General features: G+C 43.9%; 1 protein-coding gene across 15 annotated transcripts in view; it reads left to right on the top strand.

The window, feature by feature from the left end:
* ST3GAL3 (ST3 beta-galactoside alpha-2,3-sialyltransferase 3) overlaps positions 1-23,039 on the top strand; it is a 180,758-nt gene that overhangs the window by 109,245 nt on the left and 48,474 nt on the right. For all 15 annotated transcript variants that reach the window (XM_080603463.1, XM_080603456.1, XM_080603466.1 and 12 more), the window contains 3 exons: positions 711-805; positions 13,442-13,505; positions 21,952-22,047. In XM_080603463.1, coding sequence (XP_080459589.1) covers positions 711-805; positions 13,442-13,505; positions 21,952-22,047 — 255 coding nt within the window. The remainder of the gene's footprint in view (positions 1-710; positions 806-13,441; positions 13,506-21,951; positions 22,048-23,039) is intronic.

The raw sequence follows: 23,039 nt of genomic DNA, 5'->3' as shown, positions 1-23,039 counted from the left end.
TTGGTTTGGCAAGGACATCTCTTGAATCATTTATATGTTAATGAATGCAGAAGAAAACACCTACATCTGTACTGAATTTCCATTCTCTGTAAACTGACTGCTACTTTATGATCTCCTGAACTGCTTCCCTTCTTGCCTTTGTCATGATAGCTGCTGTATATGTGCACATGAATGAGGTAGAAGCAGCCTTGAGAGCAGATAACCCTTTCTTTGTTTTCCACACACTTCTGCCGAGTGCATTCACACCTGCACAGTACAGTGCTAGTAGCACACCTATATGTAATGAACAATGCAAGGGCAGCTCTGCCCCCCTTCCTCACATGCTTTCACACACTGGCATGGAGATTCCATAAATTGGTTTGTGGCTGCAAAGCTTGGAGCAAAATCACGTAAACTCTGGTTGCAATTTATAACTCATTGTAACTAAATTAACAGCCAGACAATAGTGGGGAAGTTCAGCATGTCCTAAATCGTTGAATAGAAGTGGTCGCGAGGCTCAGGACTTAAGTGTTTGGGGTGTCTTCATGGCACAGATTATGATGTATTTGTTTTACTGCAGGCACCTCTGGTTAAAAGTAAAATCTTGTGTTGCAGTATTACCAGTGAGAATGTAAAGTCAGCACTTAGGTATTGATTCTCTCAAGCTCCCTACCGAAATTTATCCTTCCTAGGTAAGGAATTAATTTCTCTCTCTTTTTTGATTTCCTCAGGTTCTCGAAGCCGGCACCAATGTTCTTGGATGATTCCTTCAGGAGATGGGCTCGTATCAGGGACTTCGTACCCCCCTTTGGAATTAAAGGACAAGGTACGAGGGAATTATACAGCTGTTGAAAAAGAAGGGGGCTCTGCAGGTGCTTACCCTGCCATCTTGTTTGTCCATTTTGAAAGTTCAGTTGGTCCCTAGGGCTCTGCTTTTTTTTTCCTGTGTTATAGGAAAATACTGTACGTGCAGCTCTCAGATACTAGGATTTTCACAGCTGGAATGTGGACCTCAGAGGCTGGGATTATGGAGGATGGGTTAGTACACAGAGAGAGTCAGTGCAGCAGTGGCAGTTTTGACCTACCACCACATTCTGGAAGAAGCATTTTGACGTTGACTGCCATAGTTTGTAGCATCTTGGCTGACAGCAGCAGAGAGAGTCCAAATTGATTTCAAGTATTTTTTTTAATTGGTAATTTGCTAAAGAACAAGTAAGACATCTTTCTGAAGTTTTGGATCCTTGGGGTTGACCACTGATACAAATCTTCTCATAGTGTTTGGTCATAACTATTTTAAAATTGTGCTGCTTGTGCACTTGTATAGCAAATAGGAGAAATCTATTCAGATGCCTTGGTGATGATTTGCAATATATCCTGTCCTCCAGCTGCAGCGTGGTGGAAGGATTTGCATTTCAGGTATGCTGTGGGACAGCAGGAGTGGTACTGCTGGGGATGAGGTGGGAGTCAGTAGCCCATCCAGCTGATGGCGTATTTTGTGGGTGACACAAACTCCCTCCTGTCCCAAATGTGCCACCAAAGGCCTCTCTGGGCAAGCGGTGGGGGAGCAGAAGGGATGTGTTCATAGCAGTGATTTGCTGCGGCCATCCTGAATCCTGATGTGTTTAAGAAGTGTTTGCGGCATTGCATCAATTCCCATGATTTTTTGTCCCCTGACAGACTTAAGATTGCAGTTGGCTGGCGTCCCCCCCTAGGGATCAAAATACCTGGGGCAGTCAGGACTGCAGCCACACAAGGCTTGAGTCTGACAGTCTCTCACCCTGGCCCTGGAAGCAGATGTTGTAGTTGTCTGTCAGAACAGTCTCTGATCAAAACAAGGACTCGACTGACAAATTTCTTCTGGCTCACATTAATTCCCTTCTTTGTTTTGCATACGTCCATTTCTTGTCCAGTCAGTCTTTTGCAACTCAATAGGCAACTAATTGCTGTCCTCTAAATCAACAAGCAAAGGTTCCTGTAAGGGCCGTAAGAAATAACACTGGCAGCACAAGTGGAAGCCTGCATTGACCACAGGAGGGCTAGTCCCCTGCTAATGGGTGCACAAGGTGTGCAGACTAGGGCAGGCTGCCTGACCAACGTGGAGGTGGGATTTGCAGATTACACATGATGTCAGCCAGACTTAATAAAAATCATTCCGTTAAACTGAATCCAAATGGAGAAATTCACCAAAAGGGGATGACGGAATGGCTCTGGCAGCCTTTATCCTGGGTTTGTTGCCAGCTTGTATCACCACCGCAATGTTATGTAAATCTGGTGTTTTATATTGGATTTCCTCAGTTAAAAAGAGAAATGAGAAATTGCCATTATTTAAATGGCTGAGAGCCAAAGCCATGGGACGGAAACAGTTGAATGGGTTATTTTTTTAATGCCCTCCCGGGACTGGATTTTGTGCCAAGTTTCAGTCTGGAGCAAGTTCTGTGTGTGGGAGGGTTGAATTATAAATCTCTGTAAGGCAGGATTTCTAATGGCTGTGCTGACAGGCTGCGAGTCCTAGCGATGCGAATGGCGCCCTTTCATGTTCCACATCACTTGGAATTCTTGCATCAGTCTTTTCTGGCCGGTCCCGCGGGACGCGCTCGGGCTCAGCTGAGTGATTGGATGATGGGATCAGCACCTCATTAGGGCTTTCAGTCAGGGCAATCTTAACGATATCCAAACAACCGACCTAGGCAGGCAGCGGGGAGATAAGTCACGTGCTGGTGCGAGATGAAGTCTATCGGAGTGGGATGTGCATGGGAAAAAGCGTAGTCAGAGTGACTGAGAAAGTGTGGAGAGACGTGCCTGTGTTGAAACAGATGGGGCAGGAGTTTTGCTCTGTGCATATAGGAAGCCCAGTGACGCTAACAGCTGGGATTTCCGACGTGAATTGCGCTGTGAAAGGTGGCTGGTGTTTACAGACACCGATTGTAACTGGCGTGGTAATGGGAAGATTTTGCTGAGAACCTCGGTGAATATTCCCCAATGTTTTCGAGTTACTGTGACCTAGTCCAAGAGCAAAATCTTTTTGTGTGAAATACAGCTACAGGATGAGCTCACTTTCAGTAATGCTGCATATTCCAAGAAACTCATAGGAACTTCTCAGTGGTAACTTGAAAGTACCAAAGTTAGGAAATCAAGAGATCCTGAGCAGCTTGGAAGATAACAGCACCATTTCTGCTTTCTTTTGTTAAAGTTTCCTCCTGTTCTTCAGACTTTTAGCTAAAAGGTCTTCAAAGTCATAGCTAAGTTTTAATTCTGAAATGAACTATTGCATTTCATGTCAGATTGGAAACTGCTGCTATCGTTAGTTAACTGCCTCAGTCTGCTAAATTAAAAAGCACAGGTATAAGCAGGTGGTTTCCCTGCTTCTTTATTAACAGGAGTTTCTGAAATGAGGTGGGCAGTAGGAAGCCATGTGCAAACTCTTTTTGAACAGTGGTCCGTGAGTGTCCTCTACACAAATAAGAAATAGATGAAGAGGGTTTTTTGAGATGCAGTTGTACTTGTTTCTTAAACTGTCTTAAACAGGCAGAGAGTTCTTGTGCGTGTTGACTCTGATGCTTCTGTTCACCAAAGATTTGGAGCGAGAATTGATCCTAATTACCCGATCCCCATCCCCAACTACTTGGGACAAAAGCAGAGCTGAGAACTGTCAGGAGTGTTGGAGCTGATATAGTAGACTGAAGGTGTCATTGCATTCATCACACGTCTATTGCTCTCTCAGTGTGCAAATAAGGACATTAATAGGTATGTCATCCCTTTTTGAAGAAGCGTGAGTGTATTTGCTCATAGGTTTTAACACCACAAAGGGTTTCTGCAAGTATCTGGCCATTTGTGTAACGGTGGCTCTAGGTTTCACCCAGTGACTTCTGCAGCTATGAGACAATTTTTCAGAATTTAAGTCAAAACTTTCTAAATGATGAAGAATGACCAAATTGGTGAACAGGACACTGTCACATTTGACTGTGCTTACTTCAAGAAATAAGATTGTTAGTACCATGTTGAGCTTTGTTGTCACTTACTATGTGACTTGACAGAAACCTAGAAATGGGATGTGCCTCTGTGAGTGCTTGGAAATGGTGATTGCATCTCTATTAATAAATAAAACGGTTGTCCTCTGGAACTGAAGGCAGTTGAGCTCATTGTTCAAATAGGTTAACTCCCCATGGCTATCCTTACCCCCCTACAAAAAAAAAAGAGGGTGGTTATATTTAAGCTTCCTATCAAGAAAGGTCACTCACCTATATTAGCCTCTGAACGTGTGAATAAATTAGAATAATACAAATGTCCTGGTGAAGAGCTGCAGGGGCTGTGCTAGCAATTTAATAGGGCCCTTGTGGGGCAGCATGGGCCCTTGCCCTGCTGCCTGTTTGTTTATTAGCGTGTATGCAGCCAAAGTGAGGGTTATCCTTCAGGAACACGATGAAATTAGTCAGCTTTGAGAGTTGTCAAGAAGATCAAACCGTTAACAAGAAGCTGGAACTGTAAAAGCTACAGATGTCAAGATGTCCTGTGGGGGACATCTCAAACCGCTGAGCACCCTCCTGTGTCCCAGGCTATTGTTTCAGCACGGACTTGGATGCTGGAGTGCCTCCCGCGTTTCATCATTTGCAGGGGTCTAATTTGCTCTTAGGAATGCTTCTTTCCCAGCACTCACCAAGCCTGCTCTTGTAGCTTTTTCTGTGAAGAACAAGGAGATTGGTTTGGTTTTAGTTTAAAGTGAAATTTCTTCTCATGTATTTGCACTCTTTTCTAGCAGTGCTTCTATCAGTGTGGCTTAGGGAGGTATGCATATGCACATGTTGTCCATATTGTTGCAGAGATCCTCTGGCACGTGCACTGCTTTCAGGGTTAAATTTGTCAATGAATAAGCAATGGAAAAATAGTTTATAGTGTTAGTGAGATTATTAATCCCAGACGGCCTCCTCCCCAAATTTACCTCTCTAGCTAAAGCAAAAGGAAAGAGTTATTTGGAGAAGGGCAACAAACAAGACTGGAGAAATACCTGACTATTAATAGAATTTCTCAGTACATGTGGCTTAAAGAATATAAAAGGCTTTCGTAAGAAATAGTAGCTAGTATCTGGCATCATCTCTATGTAATAAGGACGGGAGTTGCTGGAGTTTTTATTTTGAACTTAAGCAAAAACATATGGCATAGCATATGCTAAAAACCTAAACAACTATGATACATGTAATATCTCCTTCATGCATTTAGTGGTTGTGTCACTGCATAGCAGCAATTATGTGTCCTCACTTCTACCTTTGTTCCTGCTAGATCGCTTTAAGCAGAGAGGCTGTTTTGTTGGCCCAGGATCAGTTTGTCTTTGAAGGTGATACTTATTTCTGACTCTCATGCCACCATCTCAGAATTTGCTCTCACCACCAATCTACAAAGCCATTTCACCCCCACTGTAGTATGAGAATATTAAGAACATATTTGAAATGCTACAGTTTTATTGAATGTAATAAGTAGTAGTACTGGCCAGGAGACTTTGTATTTTCATCTGATACAAGAGAGACATTGCCCAGAGCACCAATACTAATATATTGTGCAATGGTTAATTGTTCTCATACTTGGTTTTATTTGGATGTTTTTCTTTGTGTGAATGCTGCTGGGAAGAACCATGGTTCAGTGCTGCTTAGCAGTGTTTTCATTAGTCTCATGGGGGAGAGGTCATGCATCTTCAGTGAAAATGTTGAGTTTTCGGGCGTGCAAAAGTTGGTATAGCAAAATGTTATCAGGAAAAAAAATCTCTTTTCATGCATGTTCTTTTCTTGCATAGTGTTTTTTTTTCTTCCACATCAACTTTCTTGGCATGAACAATATTTTATCTATGAGAAAACATATTCACTTGGTCATCACAATTAAAATTTACAACTGACCCAAAAAAAGCACCATCAGAAAAGTAGGTCTTTCCCAACCTACCCTTCCAGCTCTTTACAGAGACTGGAGTACTACATGCAAACACCTTCCCTACCTTTTGACTCGTTCTACTTGATAATGGGGTGTCTGTTTTCTGCTTTAATTTTCCAACTTTGTCTTTAGTTAGCTGCACACTGTTGTATGGATGATTTTCCTACTGTGAGCGGTTTTTTTGTTCTTCATGTGTTCTTAACTAAACAAGAAGCACAAACACGTATAGATATTAATTCTGTTCTGCGTAGGTATTAACATGAGTGTTTCTTTGTGAGTTTGATTGAGGCAGATTGCTGAACTATTTTCCACTAGAATTTTACACTTGACCAAAATTGGTAATAGTTGCCATTATCACATGGGAATATATCTATAAAAATGTTGCTGTTTCCCCCAGGGAATCTAGCTGATTTTATAACCTCAAGAAATTAAATGAGAGGTTTGAGGCAGGGGGAAAGGTTCAAGTTTCAGAAGAGGTAGGGGATCAACATTTCATTACTGCCTCCAAAGGGAAGTTGTGTCATCAATTTTGAAGTTAAATCATCCCTCACTCTTGAGCTCTCTTGATGAAAGTACAAGCCTCCAGTGGAGTCCCTTATTTCAATGAAAATTAATGTGTTGCTGTTGAATGTACTTAAAGAACAGTTCTTCTCCTGACCCGCTGAGAAGCAGAATGTGCCTGAGGGAGATCTCGAACCCCAAGTTCCCAGTTAATTGAGTGACTCCAAATTAAGGTTCTTCCTAGGAGTGTTGAAACGCAATTGAGATATGGATGTTATCCCTATCTTTTACCTCTTAGAGGGAAGAGCAGGTGTTCTCTAGCTGTCCTAAGTGCCATATTGTAATGGTTCTGCAAGGCTCAGGAGAATTAGAAATCACTGTGGTAGTTGTTGATGAGGTTTTTGTCCTTGAAGACATTGCCTGGTCACTGTGAAGGGGCATCAGAAATGCAGCAACAAAAGGAAGAACAGCCCTCTTAACAACTGTATTTATTTTCCCTCTTGTCTTTGGACAGCATGTTATGAATCCTTCAAGGTTCACTTCCATTTGCCGTGAATTAGCCTGTTTCTACAGCCTTTATTGCTTCCTGAGCATCAGACTTGAGTTTGGATCAAAATGGTTAATGCATGGCTATTGCAAAATGCTGCCCATTTTCTGGCATAATTGTTTTTCAAATTAATGCTCCAACTTTCCAAGCCCTGGGATTATGTTGGGAACTAAACTTGTATTCTGAAAAAACAAACTCTTGGTTGTGAAGAAAAGCTTGAAAAAAAATCCCTGAAGGCTCTAAGACTACGATGTAAATCAAGAGTCCAAATGTTTTGTATTTTATTTATATCTTATTAAAAAAAAAAAAAGACCTTAAGGGCTTTCCCGAGCTTACATTTAATACATGCCAGGTTTTCCTAAAATTGTTATTGCTTCTTCAGGCTTTTTTTTTTCTGTCTCTTGATTTGTATTTTGTATCTATGCAACAGTAAATACATGTTTATTAATACGATTAAAAATCATCAATCGAAGTATTGTGATATTGGAAGTAGTGATGGCTTGAAGTGCTTTTGTTAAAGTGTATCTCAAGTAACCAACCTAAATCTGGCACAGCGATGACCTTAAGAAAGCATTGTCTTGTGTTTACACCCGAGCTGATGTGGGGACAGACCCCTGCAGTCTGTTGTGAGCTGCCTCGAAGAGCCAGTTCACGTGTTAGCAATATGCTTCGAAGTTCACGAAGTCTTTGTAGCTGCTTTCTCCTGCACAGACGTCATAAAGTTAGCTGATCAATAACAAGAAGTGCTGCGAGGAATTTCAGACTCGCTTTGATATCTGTTTCACTCGCTGCGTTCTTAGCTTCTCTAAAATACAAATGACGTTGTGTGGCTACAGCTGGATGTGGTGTTTCTGGAGGGAGCTGGAAGACAGTATGTGGTGGGAGCTGAGGCCGTGGCCTCGTGCTGAGCACCAGGGTGGTGAATTACAGAATGGCTGAGGTTGGAAGGGACCTCTGGAGTCCAACCTAGTCCAACCCCCTTGCTCAAGCAGGGTCCCCTGGAGCACATTACCCAGGATTGTGTCCAGATGGCTTTTGACTATCTATAACATTACTCCTCAGCTCCCGTACAGAATGAGATCCTAAGGACAAAAATGCCGAAGAAGGACTTTATATGGGGATAAACTTGGGTTTTATGGGGTAGCGTAAAAAATAAATTAAAATATGGATTGGGTTTGTGCTTATGTCTTGTTTGCAAATATTGAGATTTGTTTCATCCATAACGTAAATAGCATTTAGCCTGCTCCCCCCACGAAGCTGACAGGCACGTGACATTCCATTATCATGGGGACAGTGACCATATGCAGAGAAGATGGCATGCCTCAGGGTTGTCTGTCAACCTAACTCTAGTCAGTGGGTTCCCAAAAGCTGAAGTTCATGCCCAGCGTCCTGTACAAGTGGTGGCTGGAGGTGAGGAGGCTGGGTGACCACACGTGGAGGTGGGCACCGACCAGGGCTTGCAGAGCACCACAGAAGAACACAGTTCCCTGACCCTGGGACATGCTATCCAAGTTCGTTTTGGTGGCAGTCAGGGCATGTAGACTTTCCTGATTTGAGAGAAAGATGGCTGGTGTGGAATATTTGAAAAATAGCCTCTTCTCTCGGCCATTTGAGAGTGCGTGAGCAGCTCAATATGTTTGCTTGTAAGGCAGGCAGAAGGTAGGTCCTGTGAGATGGCTGCAGTACGCCCTGTGGAGTGAAAAGGTCTCCATTTTTTTTTATGATACTAGCAAGAAGCTTATGCATTAGAAACAACAGTGTTAAGTGTTGTTGACATTTACAGTGAAGGTCTCCACTCTTCCACATAAATAACAGATAAAAATGCTAGAATTCAGACTCGGGCTGGTTCTCACTGTGTGGTCACTGCCCGCCTAATTTCGAACTATTTACTTATAGTTTTTCCAAATGTCTGAAAATTTCAGGGTCAACCTGAAGTCAAGATGTACTTGAGTTCAGAGAAATTGTGCAGTCCTGAGATGCTTTTGAGTCTTCTGATGTTATAAGGAAAACTGATAGAATGTGTCATGATAACTTGGGATTCTTAGATAAATTTAGTCAACTCCTCCTCTAGGTAGGAGGAAAATGTGCAGAGGCTTATTGCTCTGTTTGTATAGTAATAGAGTGCGCATAGTGGTTGATAGACAAATGGGTTAAACAATCTCCCTTGCTCCCCAGTAACCTAAATTCTCCGTGACAAGAGAAAAAGTATAATAAACAGAAACTTTAGCTGTGGAAAGCTGTCATAGATCGCTTGCCCTGGTGATGTGCTTGTTATTTAATAATGGGAGAAAGTGGGGGCTTTGGTGACTGTGCCCTCCAAAGAGCTGCAGAGATGTAGCTCATGCATCATCGACTTGTTTGCAAGGGAGACAAAATGATTGCCATCCAGCTCAGTGCTGGTGGGAGACCCGTCTTTATCTTCACTGCTTCTTAAGCTGATCGATGGGAAGGACAAAGGGCTGCTCTTGTATTTTGTCCTCCTTTCTTGTTGGGCAGCGTGCTCTGCCTCCCAGGGCAGAAGGGAGGAATGCACTGCTCTGACTTTGAGGGATGAATCACAGGCTGTTAGATATGGGGAAAGCTTGTATTATTTTGACTTATCTTTTCACACAAAAATTAATTTAAAATGTGTGTTGTCTAGGAAATAAAACACAAATACGAATAATTAAGGTATTTGTGTCCCTGTCACTTGTAGGATCTAGTTTGTTCTCATTTGTGTGATTTTGATCCTAAGAAAAGCCGTGCTGAGATGCTTTCCTTTCCCAAGACAGCCAACATCTGCAGGATGATTGCACTGACATTTAAACATCAGTGTTTTCCTACGGTCTGAAGAAAGGATTTAGTAGTGGTAATACCTGCCTTGAATCTTACAGTATGAACAGGAAGAACAGCGCACAGCAAGTGTTACTGCCGTTGGCTTTCCTCAGCCTCCAAGCAGTTCCCAAAACTGTGGCCACTGAATGGCTGTTGGATGATCTGTGTCTGCTCGAGCCCCCTTTGTGCCCGCAGTGAAGGCAGGTGGCAAGTTCTGCCTGGTCGGAGCTGACCTGCCGTGCGGCCCTGCAGCCTCTGCACCGTGCCCTCCAGGGTTCGTGTTTCTAGGCGTGTGGTGCCAAGACATGTCTGCAGGGCTGGTTCGCTGGGGTTCTGCACCGAACAAAAGCAGCTGAAACTTTTCCAGCTAGGAAATGGTTCGCAAAGAATGAGACCTGCCTGAATGGGGATGTGTCTGAGCTAATGAGTTCTGTTACACCTGAGCTGGCTGCGTGCCTGGGCCCTGGAAGCGAGAGGTGAGTGCACGCATACCTGTTGCTTGTAACAGGAAGGATTTTTATCTTTTGTAGTACTCAGAACATGTATACTCAGGCCCCTCCCGGCCCCTCCTCGGTGCACTGGTGTACGAGGCAGAGCACACCCACCACTGTGTCTGCTCTTCCCATCTGCCAAGCACGAGAGAAGTTGTGCCTGGGCTGGCACTGTGTCTGCATCCATGCCTCGCTTTATTCACAACCTGGGTGACCCATCTACCAAAAAGAAACCCACAAGTTGTTTGTATAGCTGTTGTCCTAATAAAACAGTCTTTCTTTTGAGCATGGTTCCATGTTAAAGCACAATCGGTGCCCTTAAAGAAAATAGTAAAATAGATTGAGAAAAACTGACAGTTATCGGAAATAAAATGTGCTCTTCCAAAACACTGCTCTTGGACTGCTCTGTTCAGAGTCCTTTGGTTTTTGCTCTGTTCAGTGCAAGTAGGTCACTGGTGCCAAATGCAAATGCCCCCCTTCAGCAGCAGTGCAGTGTCCAGCTTCTAGCTGAGTTCAGCTCAGTTGAAAATATCTAGTGCCTCTCCCCTGCTCAGCCTTTCCTGCTAGTGCTTGTGGCTCCTGTACCTGACTTCCAGTGAGGGTGTTAGAGTAGAGAAACCAGCACTGAGGGGATCTGTGCCACCTTCATTCCTGCTGTGAATCAAGGCTTGGCAGTGAAGAGCTTTGTCTGTTCCTGAGCTTCAGTCAGCAGGTTTGAATGGTAACGCTATGATTTGTGCAACTTCCAAACCTCTCAGGTGCAATGTGTTAGATTGTGGGGGTTGCTAAAAAATTGTTTCCCATTTCACTATTCATAAACTTTACTGAATATCCTATATTGTTGTTTGTTTTGTTTGTGTTTTCTCTCTGGATGATGGGAATGGGGAGCATCCCAACCCCAAACACTGCCATATCCAGTCCTAAAGTAGTCATATTTCATTCCTGAATGTTCGCTATGAAGGCATTACTAATTAGCTGGCAAGATGTGAAAAACAGAATTGTTTGAGTGCATTAGTCAACTGTATCCCATGTGCTTTTTAATATAATGTAACGGATGGCCTCCAAGAAGTGCAGGGTGTTAATCTGTGGGTGGTAGAGCAAACCTGGCATAACAAAAGCTTGGTAGATGGGAGGCTGCAGCCCTTGACATGTGATCCTTTGATCTCGTTTTTCTGAGAGTATGGGAAAACAACCACAGTAACGTATACCATCCACGGAAGAGACAGGCCAAGGAGAGGACTGTGGCATGGTGCCATTAGAGGTCACAGCAACCTACTGCTGTTGCAGAAGACTTAGGGAAATAGCATTCCTGTTGGAGAGGGAGTCTGCTATCAATGTGTCAGAAAAAATTCTTCAAATGAAGGAAAAATTTAAAAAGCAACACTATTTTGTTAGCAAAATATGTTGCTTTTACTCTACAAATTGCTTTTTTTCTGTACTCTACTCCAAAATAAGATCTGAAAGTAATCGCAGTTCCCAGCTTGCAACAGTTGGCAGGGGCTGTCAGTAATGCCATGTCAAAAAATCCCAAATGTAAAGAAACCGTTAGTCATTTCTGTTTATCACCTTTGCATGTCTGCCTCATGTCTCACCGGTTTGTTGTCAGGCTCGGTTATTGGGCAGGTGGGCTGCCTCAGGCCTGTGTTTGCCCCACATCCTCATCCTGCGGTTTCTGCAGTGATGGAGCAAAACCAGCACGTAAGAACAGAAATCCCTGTTTGAAAGGGACACCCCCTAACTGCGCCAGATGCCCAAAGTAGTGTCAGGAAAAATATTAAAGTTCACTGTAAATAATCACTTGATGTCAATCTTTTTAATGTTGCTGTGTCACTTCTAGTCTTTTATAAAGAAATGACACTTATTTGCTCCTTTGGACTGGTTGTTTCCTAAGAACCTTTGAACCAGTTGACCAGTGCATTTAGGGAAAGGATATGACAGATATCTATAATCTCCTGGGGAAAGTGGAAGGGACTGATTGTTCACAGTCTTTTCCAATATAAATGAAGGTAGGAGAAGCCAGATTCAGAATCAGGAAAGGGAAGTGACTGAGAGTCCATATGGATCCAGGAGGACTCTGAGCTCAGAGAACAGAAATCACCACAGGTTGCCAGATCCATAGAAGCTGTACCTGATGTGCAAAATCCCCGATTTGAAAATAACTAAATGCTAGAGGAGCATTTGAGAGAAGCACTGTCTGTTTGCTTTGTTCTTATGCTCTTAGGCAGCTGCTTAAGGCAGCAGTTAGAGCCAGGATTTGGAGACAAACAGGCTTTTTGTCTGACCTGGTGCAGCCATTCTGAAGTTACTGGTACATCCGTAAACCCAGGCTAGCCAGAGCGTTGCTGCCCCTTGGACTGGACGTGATGGAGTTTGGATCTTTACGGGGGAGAGAGGTTGGAGAAACTTGGTATGAAGGACGGATCTAGGAGGAAGCAGACTGCACAGCTTCCAGAGTTTATAGATTTATTTATGTGTAATCATTGTGCTTCTGTAATTTAATACGTTTAATATGGGCATGTGCCTATGCTTGCATAACTAACACCATCTGCTTGCTGCAGTGTTCTCTGGGTATCAGTTTAGGCTTTGTGGCTCCATGGGCATTTCTTTAAGCAGCTGTGATGGTTTAATTGGATTCTGCCATGAAGAAAGCCAGACTGAAGAACTGAACTAAAAGTAACTAAGCAAAATAAAACTAAACAAAAAGTAAATACAAATATGAAAGCGAAATCTAACTAAGCTTAATGTATAAAGTAAAAGTAACCCAGCAAAATAGAAGGCATTAATTTCAATGTGTTTCTGTTCCTGCATCCAGTTCACCACTCAGCTGCGTAAAAGCTTGCATGAAGCAAGCACTGGCAGTGGTATTGGCTTTTTCATGTCTGAAGTGGCTGTGGGACTGCAATCCCAGGGAAGTGGGTGTGAAACCACTGCCTTAAACCGGAATTTTTTTCCTTGCACCCTCTCTGTGCAAGTCTCTGGTGTGCTCCGTCAGAATTTGGCACGTCATGTGTCTTTGCAGTCAGTGTGTGAAGGTCGTTGTCCAAATGAAATAGGAATATGCAAGTTCAAGTAGTTATTCATGATGAGAACCTTATTTCAGTCCCTCCAAGTAACTGCTTCGCAAGCTTTACATCTCTTTGTTTTTCATTTCCGCTCAAAGTGAGTTCTTCCTAATGTCTTCTTCCTTTCTCCCCAGATAATCTGATCAAAGCCATCCTGTCAGCAACCAAAGATTACCGTCTAACTCCAGCTCTTGACAGGTAAGATGAGACCTTTTAGAGTAGGAGGAATTGAAGCAATTATTTTCCCTGTCCTAAATAAATGTTGCCAGAGATTGCCTGTGCTTTGGAGGTGGATCAGGAGCTGGAAACAGCCTTCTTTCCAGTAAATCTGTAAACTCTGGAGGCCTTTAAGTCAAGCATAAGTGGAAAAAAAGCCTTTACCTTTTGGCTATTTCCTAGTCTTTTGTTCCCTGTGGTATCACAGTACACTCTCTTGCCTATTTTTCAAATAAGTAAATAGCTGGTTTTCAATAAACACATTCTTTTTCAGCCTTTCTGACAAAGAAATAGGATCACAAGAACCTCTTAGCGGGAAAGAAGGGGCTGGCTTGTTTTAACAATGTTTCGTGAATTCCTCACTCTTAAAGCAGGAATGTGTGATTGTGTTGTCCCAGCCTGTGCCAGGATGCGATAGCAATTCTCTCGGGTCCTGAGGTATTTGGACCGATGCCTTTGGAAGAAGCTCCTTTGATTATTCAGTCCTATTGTAGAGATTGCTACTGAGACTCACTGACACGTTAATGATCAGCTTCCCAATGATACTCCTTTAGTCTTTCCTATCCTTGCTTTACTGTCATTCCTTTCCCTTGCCCTGCAGTTCTGGTTTAGTGCCACCTCCCGGACTGGAGGTGGTTTCCTTGAGAAGTCGTCAGAGTTTTTCACTGGGACACGATTTCTTTCAAAAGTCCTCATACTACTCCTTTCCAAGCAGTGGTGCTTCCTTGAACACAGGCTAGCAACACAATTCCTGCTTTCTAAACACCTTGGTTTTATTTCCTGGCCCAACACCCTTTCTGTCCACTTTTCCATGACGAAGTTGAGAAGCTTTTCCAGCCTTTCCATAGCTCTCCACATCTTGCACGTTGATTGTAGAGCTTGCCAACTATAGTTAGAGTTGGGAGTTCATCTCTATGTTGAAAGTTTATTCTTTTATTTTTTTATTTTTCTTTGCAATCCATGTGCTAATTTAGGTTGCTTTGAAGTTTGGCTTCTCTCACAGCAATGCCGGATACACTTAGCCTTTAGAATATGGATTAATTTGGGAAATGATGTCCAGAAGGCAAAAGCATTTTACAAATGACCTTTGAGATTTTACACACAATTGAGTCTCACCCATCTGGGATTTCTCTCAGCTCTGGTTGGAGAGTTAAGATTTTAATCTGTTGAAAAATCTACATATAGGCTCTTTCAGAAGTTTGCTCATGGGAAATAAGTGTTAATGACATGGAGGCAGGTGAAATATTCGTGCCGTGAGAGTTAATGTAGTAGCTACTCTTGCTGCTCACCTGTTTTTTGAGGTTTGGGATGTTGTTTTTTTGTTTTGTTTCGTTTCTTAAAGTAATTTCTGAAGAGATTGTGAGATACAGCCACACTAGCACAAGCTGCTCACTTTATTTTGTTTTCTTTATAATGGTTTTGGTGTAGAGATAGGAAAGACCTAACACTTAGGTCTGTGTGCTTGTAAATACATAGATTGGGGAAATACTGTGTATTTGGGAACTTCTGTGGTAAATACAGAGCAGTGGACGTTGGATGTCTAGTGCATATTACTTTTAGCAGCCTAGAAGCCATTTGCAGGGAGATCAGTCCCTTTTGGGGCTGTGCAAACTGTGTATGTTGGCACCCTGAGTACAGGGTGCTGCGATGCACTGCTGCAGTCAAGCAGGCATTGTAGGAGGAGGCATAACGTATCTTCTGAGCTGATGGGAGCAGGTGGATTACTGCTAGCTGTGGTCATCTCTCGATGTTGTTTTCCACATTCAGTTGGGCAAATGGGCCGCTTCATGTGTCTGTATCTCTGGGCAGTAAGTGCTTCTTTCCTCAAATGAAGTGAACGTGATTTTCCTTGTCATTTCTCATCTGTTTCCTGAGTCAGCCTCTGATGGGGATGGCAGCTAGGTGAGATAGCACTCCTTTGTGAGCTTGATTCCAGCGGCTGTGTGCATGCTTCGGGATCAAATACCTCCTGTGGCATTTCCAAGTGAGCCAGTCTTATAGAGGAAGAGATAAAAATTGAAGCTGGTGTAGCAGAAAGGGACAAGGAATGCTTGGGATAACAAGCTGCAAAGTGAGAACCTAAAGCAGTAGGTAGATGGAGTTGCAACAAAGGGGTTTGGTTATACTTCCCAAAATGTTCTTCTGGTGTGATTATTGATGAATTACAGTGCTGGCAGCAAAGGGGCATGCACTTTTTTGGATTCCAAAACAGCTGATGGAACAGGCTTTTGAGGGAAGGCTATCTACTCTCTGATCTTGGCACCAGCTCAAAGCAGATCCAACAGTTCCTTTTTGTGGCAGCTCCAGTGTGTGGGGAGCAGGAACTCCAGCTCCAGGTTTGGATCGCTCCCTCACTACTTGCTAGTCAAGGAGAAAGTCCAGCTCTCTCCCCTTTGCTCATCTCCTTGCAGCAACTAGAGATGGCCTAACTTACGGGCTGAAAAAAATGCCTTGTGACAGCATTAGGTAAGAGATGCAGCAAGTCTGCAATGTACAACGGGGCAGGCTAGGACATCTTGTGAGCCCTTCCACTTGTAGGCTTTCTGAAGCCTAGTAAGCTGATTCTAGCATTAGGGAAAATGCTCCAGGTTCACCTTCTCGATAGGATGGAGTTGCATCAACATTTTCTCTGTTGGCCATGCCAGCTGAAGAAGCTATCTTTGCTGCTTCTGCTGCCTGCTCTCAGGGTGTAGTTTCCTACTCTCTCCTCGTGCTGCTGGTGTTGTTTAGAATAGAGTAGGTCAGTTGGAAGGGACGTACAAAGATCACCAAGTCCAACTGCCTTGGTTGAAGTGGTCTACCTCAGGGCTAACCAAAATTTAAAGCATGTTCCTGAAGGCATTATCCAAATACCTTGTGAACACTGACAGGCATGGGGCATCAACAGCCTCGTTAGGAACCCTGTTCCAGTCTTTGGCCACTTTCATGGCAAAGACATCTTTTCTAATATCTTGTCTGAAGGGAGATTTTAAAGTGAGCCTATTTTAAAGGTTTCTCTCCTAACCTAGATCGTTTCAGTGACCTCACTTATAGAGCTCTCCTCCCACTGAGCAGTGGCGCTGGCACAGCGCTGGAGCAGCAGCATGAGAGGCAGAGGGCTAGGGATGGGTGGGGAGGGTGAGCACTGCTCAGTCTATTGAAGCAAGTGTTCATGTAACCACACGCTGAACGCAGCTTTCCCGGGGGAAGGGAGGGAGAGGCAGGGGAGGTGAGGTCAGAGCAGTGCGTGACAGCATAGGAAGGAAAGAGGAGATTAGGGCTGTATGGGGGGAGGACCTACACCAAGCCTTCAGTCTTGTCCCCACCTAAGCTTCTCCATTTCTGAGCTCCTTCACAAAGCTACCCCTTTGAGATGTTACCTTTGCTTACGTCCTAGAAGCCCTGGAAGTGAACTTGTTTGTTTGATTACCCCTGTGCCAAAAGGGCATCCTGATGCACCTTTCCTGACACAATGTACCGACGTGGTGCTGAAATGAGGCAAACTCAATCCTTCCGGGTATGCGTACACCTTTCATCATCCCAAAACAGCTTTGTCAACTCACTCCAACTAATCCCTCCATTGTGAACAGAGTTGTGTTAATAACTAGCAGCAGCTGGAGGGCATGTGAACAAATGCTACAGTTCAAGTCTGTAACAGTGCAAGTGATGCTGTGCTTTCTTAGCTGTTCTTCGTGTCAGCTTTATTATGGCACGTTTGTGTTGTACTGCTTCTGGGAACGTGCTGCTGTTCCAGGGCAGGAGGTAGGTAACGTTGCAGCTCTCTTTGTGGGGTAGTTGCAACGCAGCACTGAGCTTTTCTGAAGAAGGCTGGAGATCCAGGGGGCATCCTGTGGAATTAGTGTCCTCTTCCTTCGGTGCTGCCCTATCTTTGTCCCTAACACAGGTGTTCATGGGCCTTGTCTTTGACACTTCTGAGTTATCTTGTCCTCTGGCTTTTCCAAGCCCATTTATATCCTTGATGTTTTTGCTGTTTGTTTTAGTGGTTCCTCCAGCGGCCTACCCCTCATTCTGCAAATCGAGCTTCATTTCCAGTTGCCCAGTTCTTTTGCTAGCTGGCCTTCAATAGATTTTTGGTTTAAATTTCTGTGGTGACTGCCTATAAATTTCATAGGAATGACATAAATCCAAAAATCTAACTGACCATTTTGTATTGCCTCCGGATAGTAATGAAGGGAAACCAAGAGTTTAAGCTTCTAACTAAATATTTACTAGCAAAGCGTATACACTAACAAGTGAGGAAGGAACCTGCTAGAACAGGAGAGGAAGTGTCGGTGTCCCCATCTCAGGTTGGTAGCACCCGTTTAAGTAGCAGCAGCCAGACCAAACCAGAACGTGCTACACCTCCCTAAGCACCAGTTGACCTAAAGACGTATTTTTTCTAATTACTCTGTTATATCTTTCCTCAAAGCCTTTGGTTCCAAACTTGTGTAATGGAAGGTTTTGTGGTTTTTTTCCCCTTACAAATCCCTAAAGGGTTTTGACAAGGGAGGAAGAGGAAGTAGCAATTGCTACAATGCGTACACGTGTTTACAGTACCGTATTGTTCAAGAAGGTCTGCGTGAATTCTGGTTTTGGTGTAGATGAACTCAACCTCTAAGCATCTGTGTCAGAGGCTGCACATCTGGCTCCAGTTCCCAGCTTAGGGCTTTTGGGAAAGTCTGGCGTGGAAAGTCCGTGACCCTCCCTCATACCACCCTGGTAGCAAACTGGAACCTGGGCCGTGTCGGACGTTTCAGTATTAGAGCTGTTCTGGAAAAGACATCCAGGGTTGACGTGATCTGTAAACAAACCCAAAGGTGTTTGCACACCGTTTGGGGGAAACAATTGAGCTGGGGAACTGATGCTGCCTGCACGGCAGAAACTTGCCTGGAGCCAGCAGTGTCTTTGTGGGTTTGCTGCGCTCAGGCACTGTCAGTCAGTGCTCACTGTGAAGGGATTCAGCTACACCAGTGCCACGTGTCCAAATATCTGGTCAGATTTGATGCCTGACACGTCCCTGCTGAATGTTTCCCTTTTGCAGCGCCATCAGGGTAGCCCTACAGTCTTCTGTGCCCCACAGTGTGATTGCCAAAGCTGGTGAGACTGAGCCAGCTCACTTTTCTGCCTCTCTTGAGCCAAACAGTCCTGGTTGCCCAGACTTAACGTAAATGCCCAACACGCAGAACCTAGGCAAAGTCCAACACTCAGCATACCTTCATCACGTGCACCTGAGGAATGCCATCTGCACCTGACTTCTGCTTTCTGGGTGTGCAGCACATACTTTTGGTATGGTGGTGACAGTATGTAAAGTACTTTTTAAAAAAAATTAAGAAAAAGCCATTAGAAGATCAAAGATGAGACCTTAGTGTCAGGAAGAAATGAAAATTTGATCTGCAGACTTGAGGAGATTGATTTCTTGGATAAAGAGAGAGTGATGGTATCCCATTTTACAGCAATGATGAAACATTTTCTATATTTTTATTAGAAACTGTCAGGATGTTAAATAGCAATTATATCAGTAAGCGCTGGAGAGTATTTAAAGAGTTAAGTAAGGAGTTCTTTTTATTATTACCGTTTGCTTTTTAACCCTTCTTGGAATGTTGGCTAGAACAGCAAATGTGCTATTGATGGGGAAATATAGGAGATGAGAGGTTGGTTTTGGAAGTTGATTTGCTCTTTTTTGCAGGAAAAACACCGGGAAGTTTGATATGGGGCAGAGCTAGGATGGCAGCATAATTGATGTTAGTTATCTTGGGTTTTGTGAAAATAAAATCTTGTCATGTAGGTGTGATTTGTTTTTTTTAAGATAAAGTAGAAGCTTGATAAAGTAGAAGCTTGATAAAGGTAACCTTTTAAAGATAGGCATTATTTATGTCTCAGTCGAGCATTTTGTTCTGATTCTATGCAAAATCTTTGTAGACATACCAGCTTTTTAGGAATGGAATATGAGACACAGCTTCAAAAAGCTACTGTCAGGGTTGAGAATTAATCCTTTAGTGACACTTCTGGTGTCAGCCTGCTGGCAGGTATTCTCAGTGACTAAGACTGATTTGCAGGAAATGTAAAATTGCACTAAAAATTGCTAGAGCCAAAGACTGGGGCGGTAAGGAGTAGGAGTTTTGGGTCAGTCTAGACCTCTGCTTCTTTAATGAGCCAACCCAAAAGTCAGACATCTCAGAGAGGACAACGCAGATCACATTTACAAGGTGAGGATTATATTCTGCCAACCCATGACTATGGAATGAGCACTGAGGCGATCTACATAAAATCTCTGTATGAAAGGGACCCTGCTTTTGAGCAGCATTAGCTCCGCATGCTGGTGCTCCAGAGGCAGTGCTTCAGAGGTTTGGGGCGAAGTTGAAAAGGGTTCAGAGAGGTGCTGCAAATGTGACTCAAGATCTAGGAGAGCTGCCATCGCGTGAGACATGCGATGAACTCGATCCAGTTCGTATGGTCAACAGAAAGTTAAGAATGGGCTTTGATCGGTCTGCAAGTACTGCGTGGGAACGGGGCCATCAAGAGAGGCCACTCGAACGGCTTTGGCTGGTGGAACTGGCTCTTCCCTCGTGCAGCAGCTCGTGCTCACCAGTCTGCCCCGGGACTGACGATCCACCTCGAGGCAGATGTTTACACGCAGTGGTTTGTCAGTGAGAGGGTCACGTGCGGATGTGGAAGGGACTGCTGACAGTAGATGGTGCTTTAATTTAGCAGAAAAGGGAAGAATGTGCTTAAGTGGTTTGAGGCCGAAACAAACACATCTGCATTCGAGATGGGTAAAAGCTCAAACCCTGACAGTAAGTGGGTAGAGCGGTGTCTGTAACTTGGAACTTTTGGATGTCAGCACGGTATTTTCATCAAAAACTAAGAGTAAGAAAAGTCACAGCTCAGAGACAAATGGGGAGAGAAATGACAGTATTTCACCCAGTGCTCAGTTGTTTAGGAGATCAAACTTTCTTATCGTAATCATCCAAAATGCGTATATTTTCATCGGAAAGTTCACCTGGCCAGAACCAAACGGTCTCTGTCAGTTTGCCTCCTGCAGCACCTTTCCCTTAAAGGTTTTGACAAAGCCATTGCCATCTTTGTCACTCGAATGCCATTTGGGACCGACTCCCTTCCTTCTTTGCCACAATATACTGCTGAAGCAGATCTCGCCTCTTTGTCACCAGAACTGTATATTTTTTTCTTGTGCCATTATTTATAAAAGTCTTCTTCTATTGCTTGATTTAATTATCACAAGCATCCACACTTCTTTGGTCTTTAAGGATGCAGGCGTGTGTCTGCCTGGTTGTTGGAAGTTTTCCTTCTGGAAAGGCTGGGGACTCCAGCGCAGCTCTGTCTGGGCTTGGGAAGCTGTTCCGAGTGTTTTTTTGGGTGCTGCACTGTTAATTGCGCGCGCATGTCCGGCTGATGGCTCTGTCAGCAGGGTAACCCTCGGTGGTTTAGCTGATTCTTTCAAGTGCGCTCCAGCCCTGCTCTGCAAAGATGGACCCCACATAAGCAGCGCTTTCCCCGCGCTGGCTCCTCAGGCCGATCGCAGCAGGGCTGGAGCGCAGCGCAGAAGAGCCCGGGCAGCTGTGCCTGGGACTAAGCAGGCCGCCTAGCCCAGAGATCGGCTCCAGGCGGCTGATTGCCTTGGACCCTTTCCGAAGAAGGCTCTGCAGACACGTATTCCTGCAGCGAACTACCAGAGCTGGGGGCACGCTGCCAGAAGAGCCAGCTGCGTTTGGGATTAGATGGCTGGAAAGAAGTCCTCTCTCCGTCTTCGAAACAAAATCACTTTTTAACATCTGCTGCAAAGAGTTCTCGTGACTCATGGCTCCACGAGAAGCCATTCTCTTCCTTTTCTTTTCTGTTTCTCTGTTAATTAAGGTTATTTTTCCTTCCTATTCCTCACCCGTTATGTCTATGTATGTGTTTCCTCCTGGAGGGGGGGGTAGGGTCCTTTTTCTGTCCATTTAGTGTTTTTCCATCTCTTGAAGTCTCATGAGAACAGCAACAATTTTGCACTCAGCAAGGTGAGCACACCCCAGATAACCTGACAAGGTCTGCCTGCACTCAGAAAATTGCTCAGAGAGAGGATTTCCTTACTGAGCCTTTGCCTTATTGCTATTTCAGTGCTAAACGAGTACTGAAGAGGTTTAACTAAACAGGTGGGTTTGATTCAAGCCCATCATTACAAGGGGTGTGGGGGGAGAAGACTTGCTTGTCCTGACAGCCCGTCTCACCAGGCCACACACGGAGTGAAGTGTTGAAAGCAGTTTATCACAGGCGATGCCTGGGCATGATGGGGTGAGCCGGGGATCCAAGTGTTTCTCTGTCCTCCCCTTGATTCTTAATATTCCCAAAGGTTTCCTGGAGTTCTTGGATGGATGCAAACTGAATAGGTGCAGCTCTGTGTTTGAAGTCATGTTACAAAAATCACCTCTTCCCTGTGTTTTCTCCACAGTCTCAGCTGCCGACGATGTATCATTGTGGGAAATGGTGGAGTACTTGCCAATAAGTCGTTGGGGTTAAAAATTGATGACTACGATGTTGTTGTCAGGTGAGTCTTTGGCATCACAGTTTTCTCATCATTTATTCAGTTTCAGTATCAGTTGGCATGCTCTGCAGGCAAAGGTTAAACGTACACTTGTGGCAACATCTGTTAGTATGGAAGCATTAACTAATGTGCAGGAAAAACATCAAGAATATATAAATGTTTAAGTTACAAATGGTGATCACATCAAAGGGTAAGGGCACTCCTCAAGCATTCCATTTTCCACAGCTGTTTGGGAATGTTCTCTCTCCTATTATTCCACTTGAACCTTCTCTTTCAAGCTTCTTTTTTAAAACCTGCTTCTTCTATAATGCCCTTAGATGGTGAATCAGTAAAATGTACTGTTAGATCTGCTCCCAGGTACATCCTCCTGGAATTCTAGGGAAGAATTATTTGTCATATATGTGTAGTGTTCCCCAGGACCCACACTTTACAGTTAGGATGGGAAGAACTACGAACTGTGCAGCATAGGGTCTCAGGAAGCAGTAAGCTTCCCTGAGTGAGGACCCCATAATGATTAAACAGCAGTATGTGTGCCCTAGAAGCTGTGAATATTTCAGTTGTTTCACTGTGGATGATGATGTTGAATAAGGGAGCAGGAGCAGAATGGCTCCGAGTGGAAAGGACCACAGTCGAAGTTAGGACTCTTTGCTTTTGCTGAGGACCTGGATCATCGCCATCTCAGAATGCTTGAAAAACGTGCTGATACGGGAAATCATAGGTCTGGTCATAACTCTTAGCAATAAATCTGTCAAGTCAGGGAGGTGTTCTGGGTGACTGGAGATTAACAAATATAATACCTGTGCTAATGGAGAGTGAGTGTGTGTAGGAGGGAGGAGGATATGCTCTGGGGAACTAAACCTATTTGTCTGACTTGGAAAAATGGATGGTTTTGTAGCAGGTTCTGAAGTGTGAGTAACAAAATATTATGATGGTAAATAGGAAAAGTGGGATAAACCACAGTGTAAATTTGTAAAAATTGCTTTAACAGAGTCTAA

The sequence above is a fragment of the Anser brachyrhynchus genome (genome assembly GCF_964034855.1).
Source record: "Anser brachyrhynchus genome assembly, chromosome: 8".
Lineage (NCBI taxonomy): Eukaryota > Metazoa > Chordata > Aves > Anseriformes > Anatidae > Anser > Anser brachyrhynchus.
The sequence above is the reverse complement of the archived record's forward strand: the minus strand, read 5'-3'. Positions and strand labels throughout refer to the sequence as shown.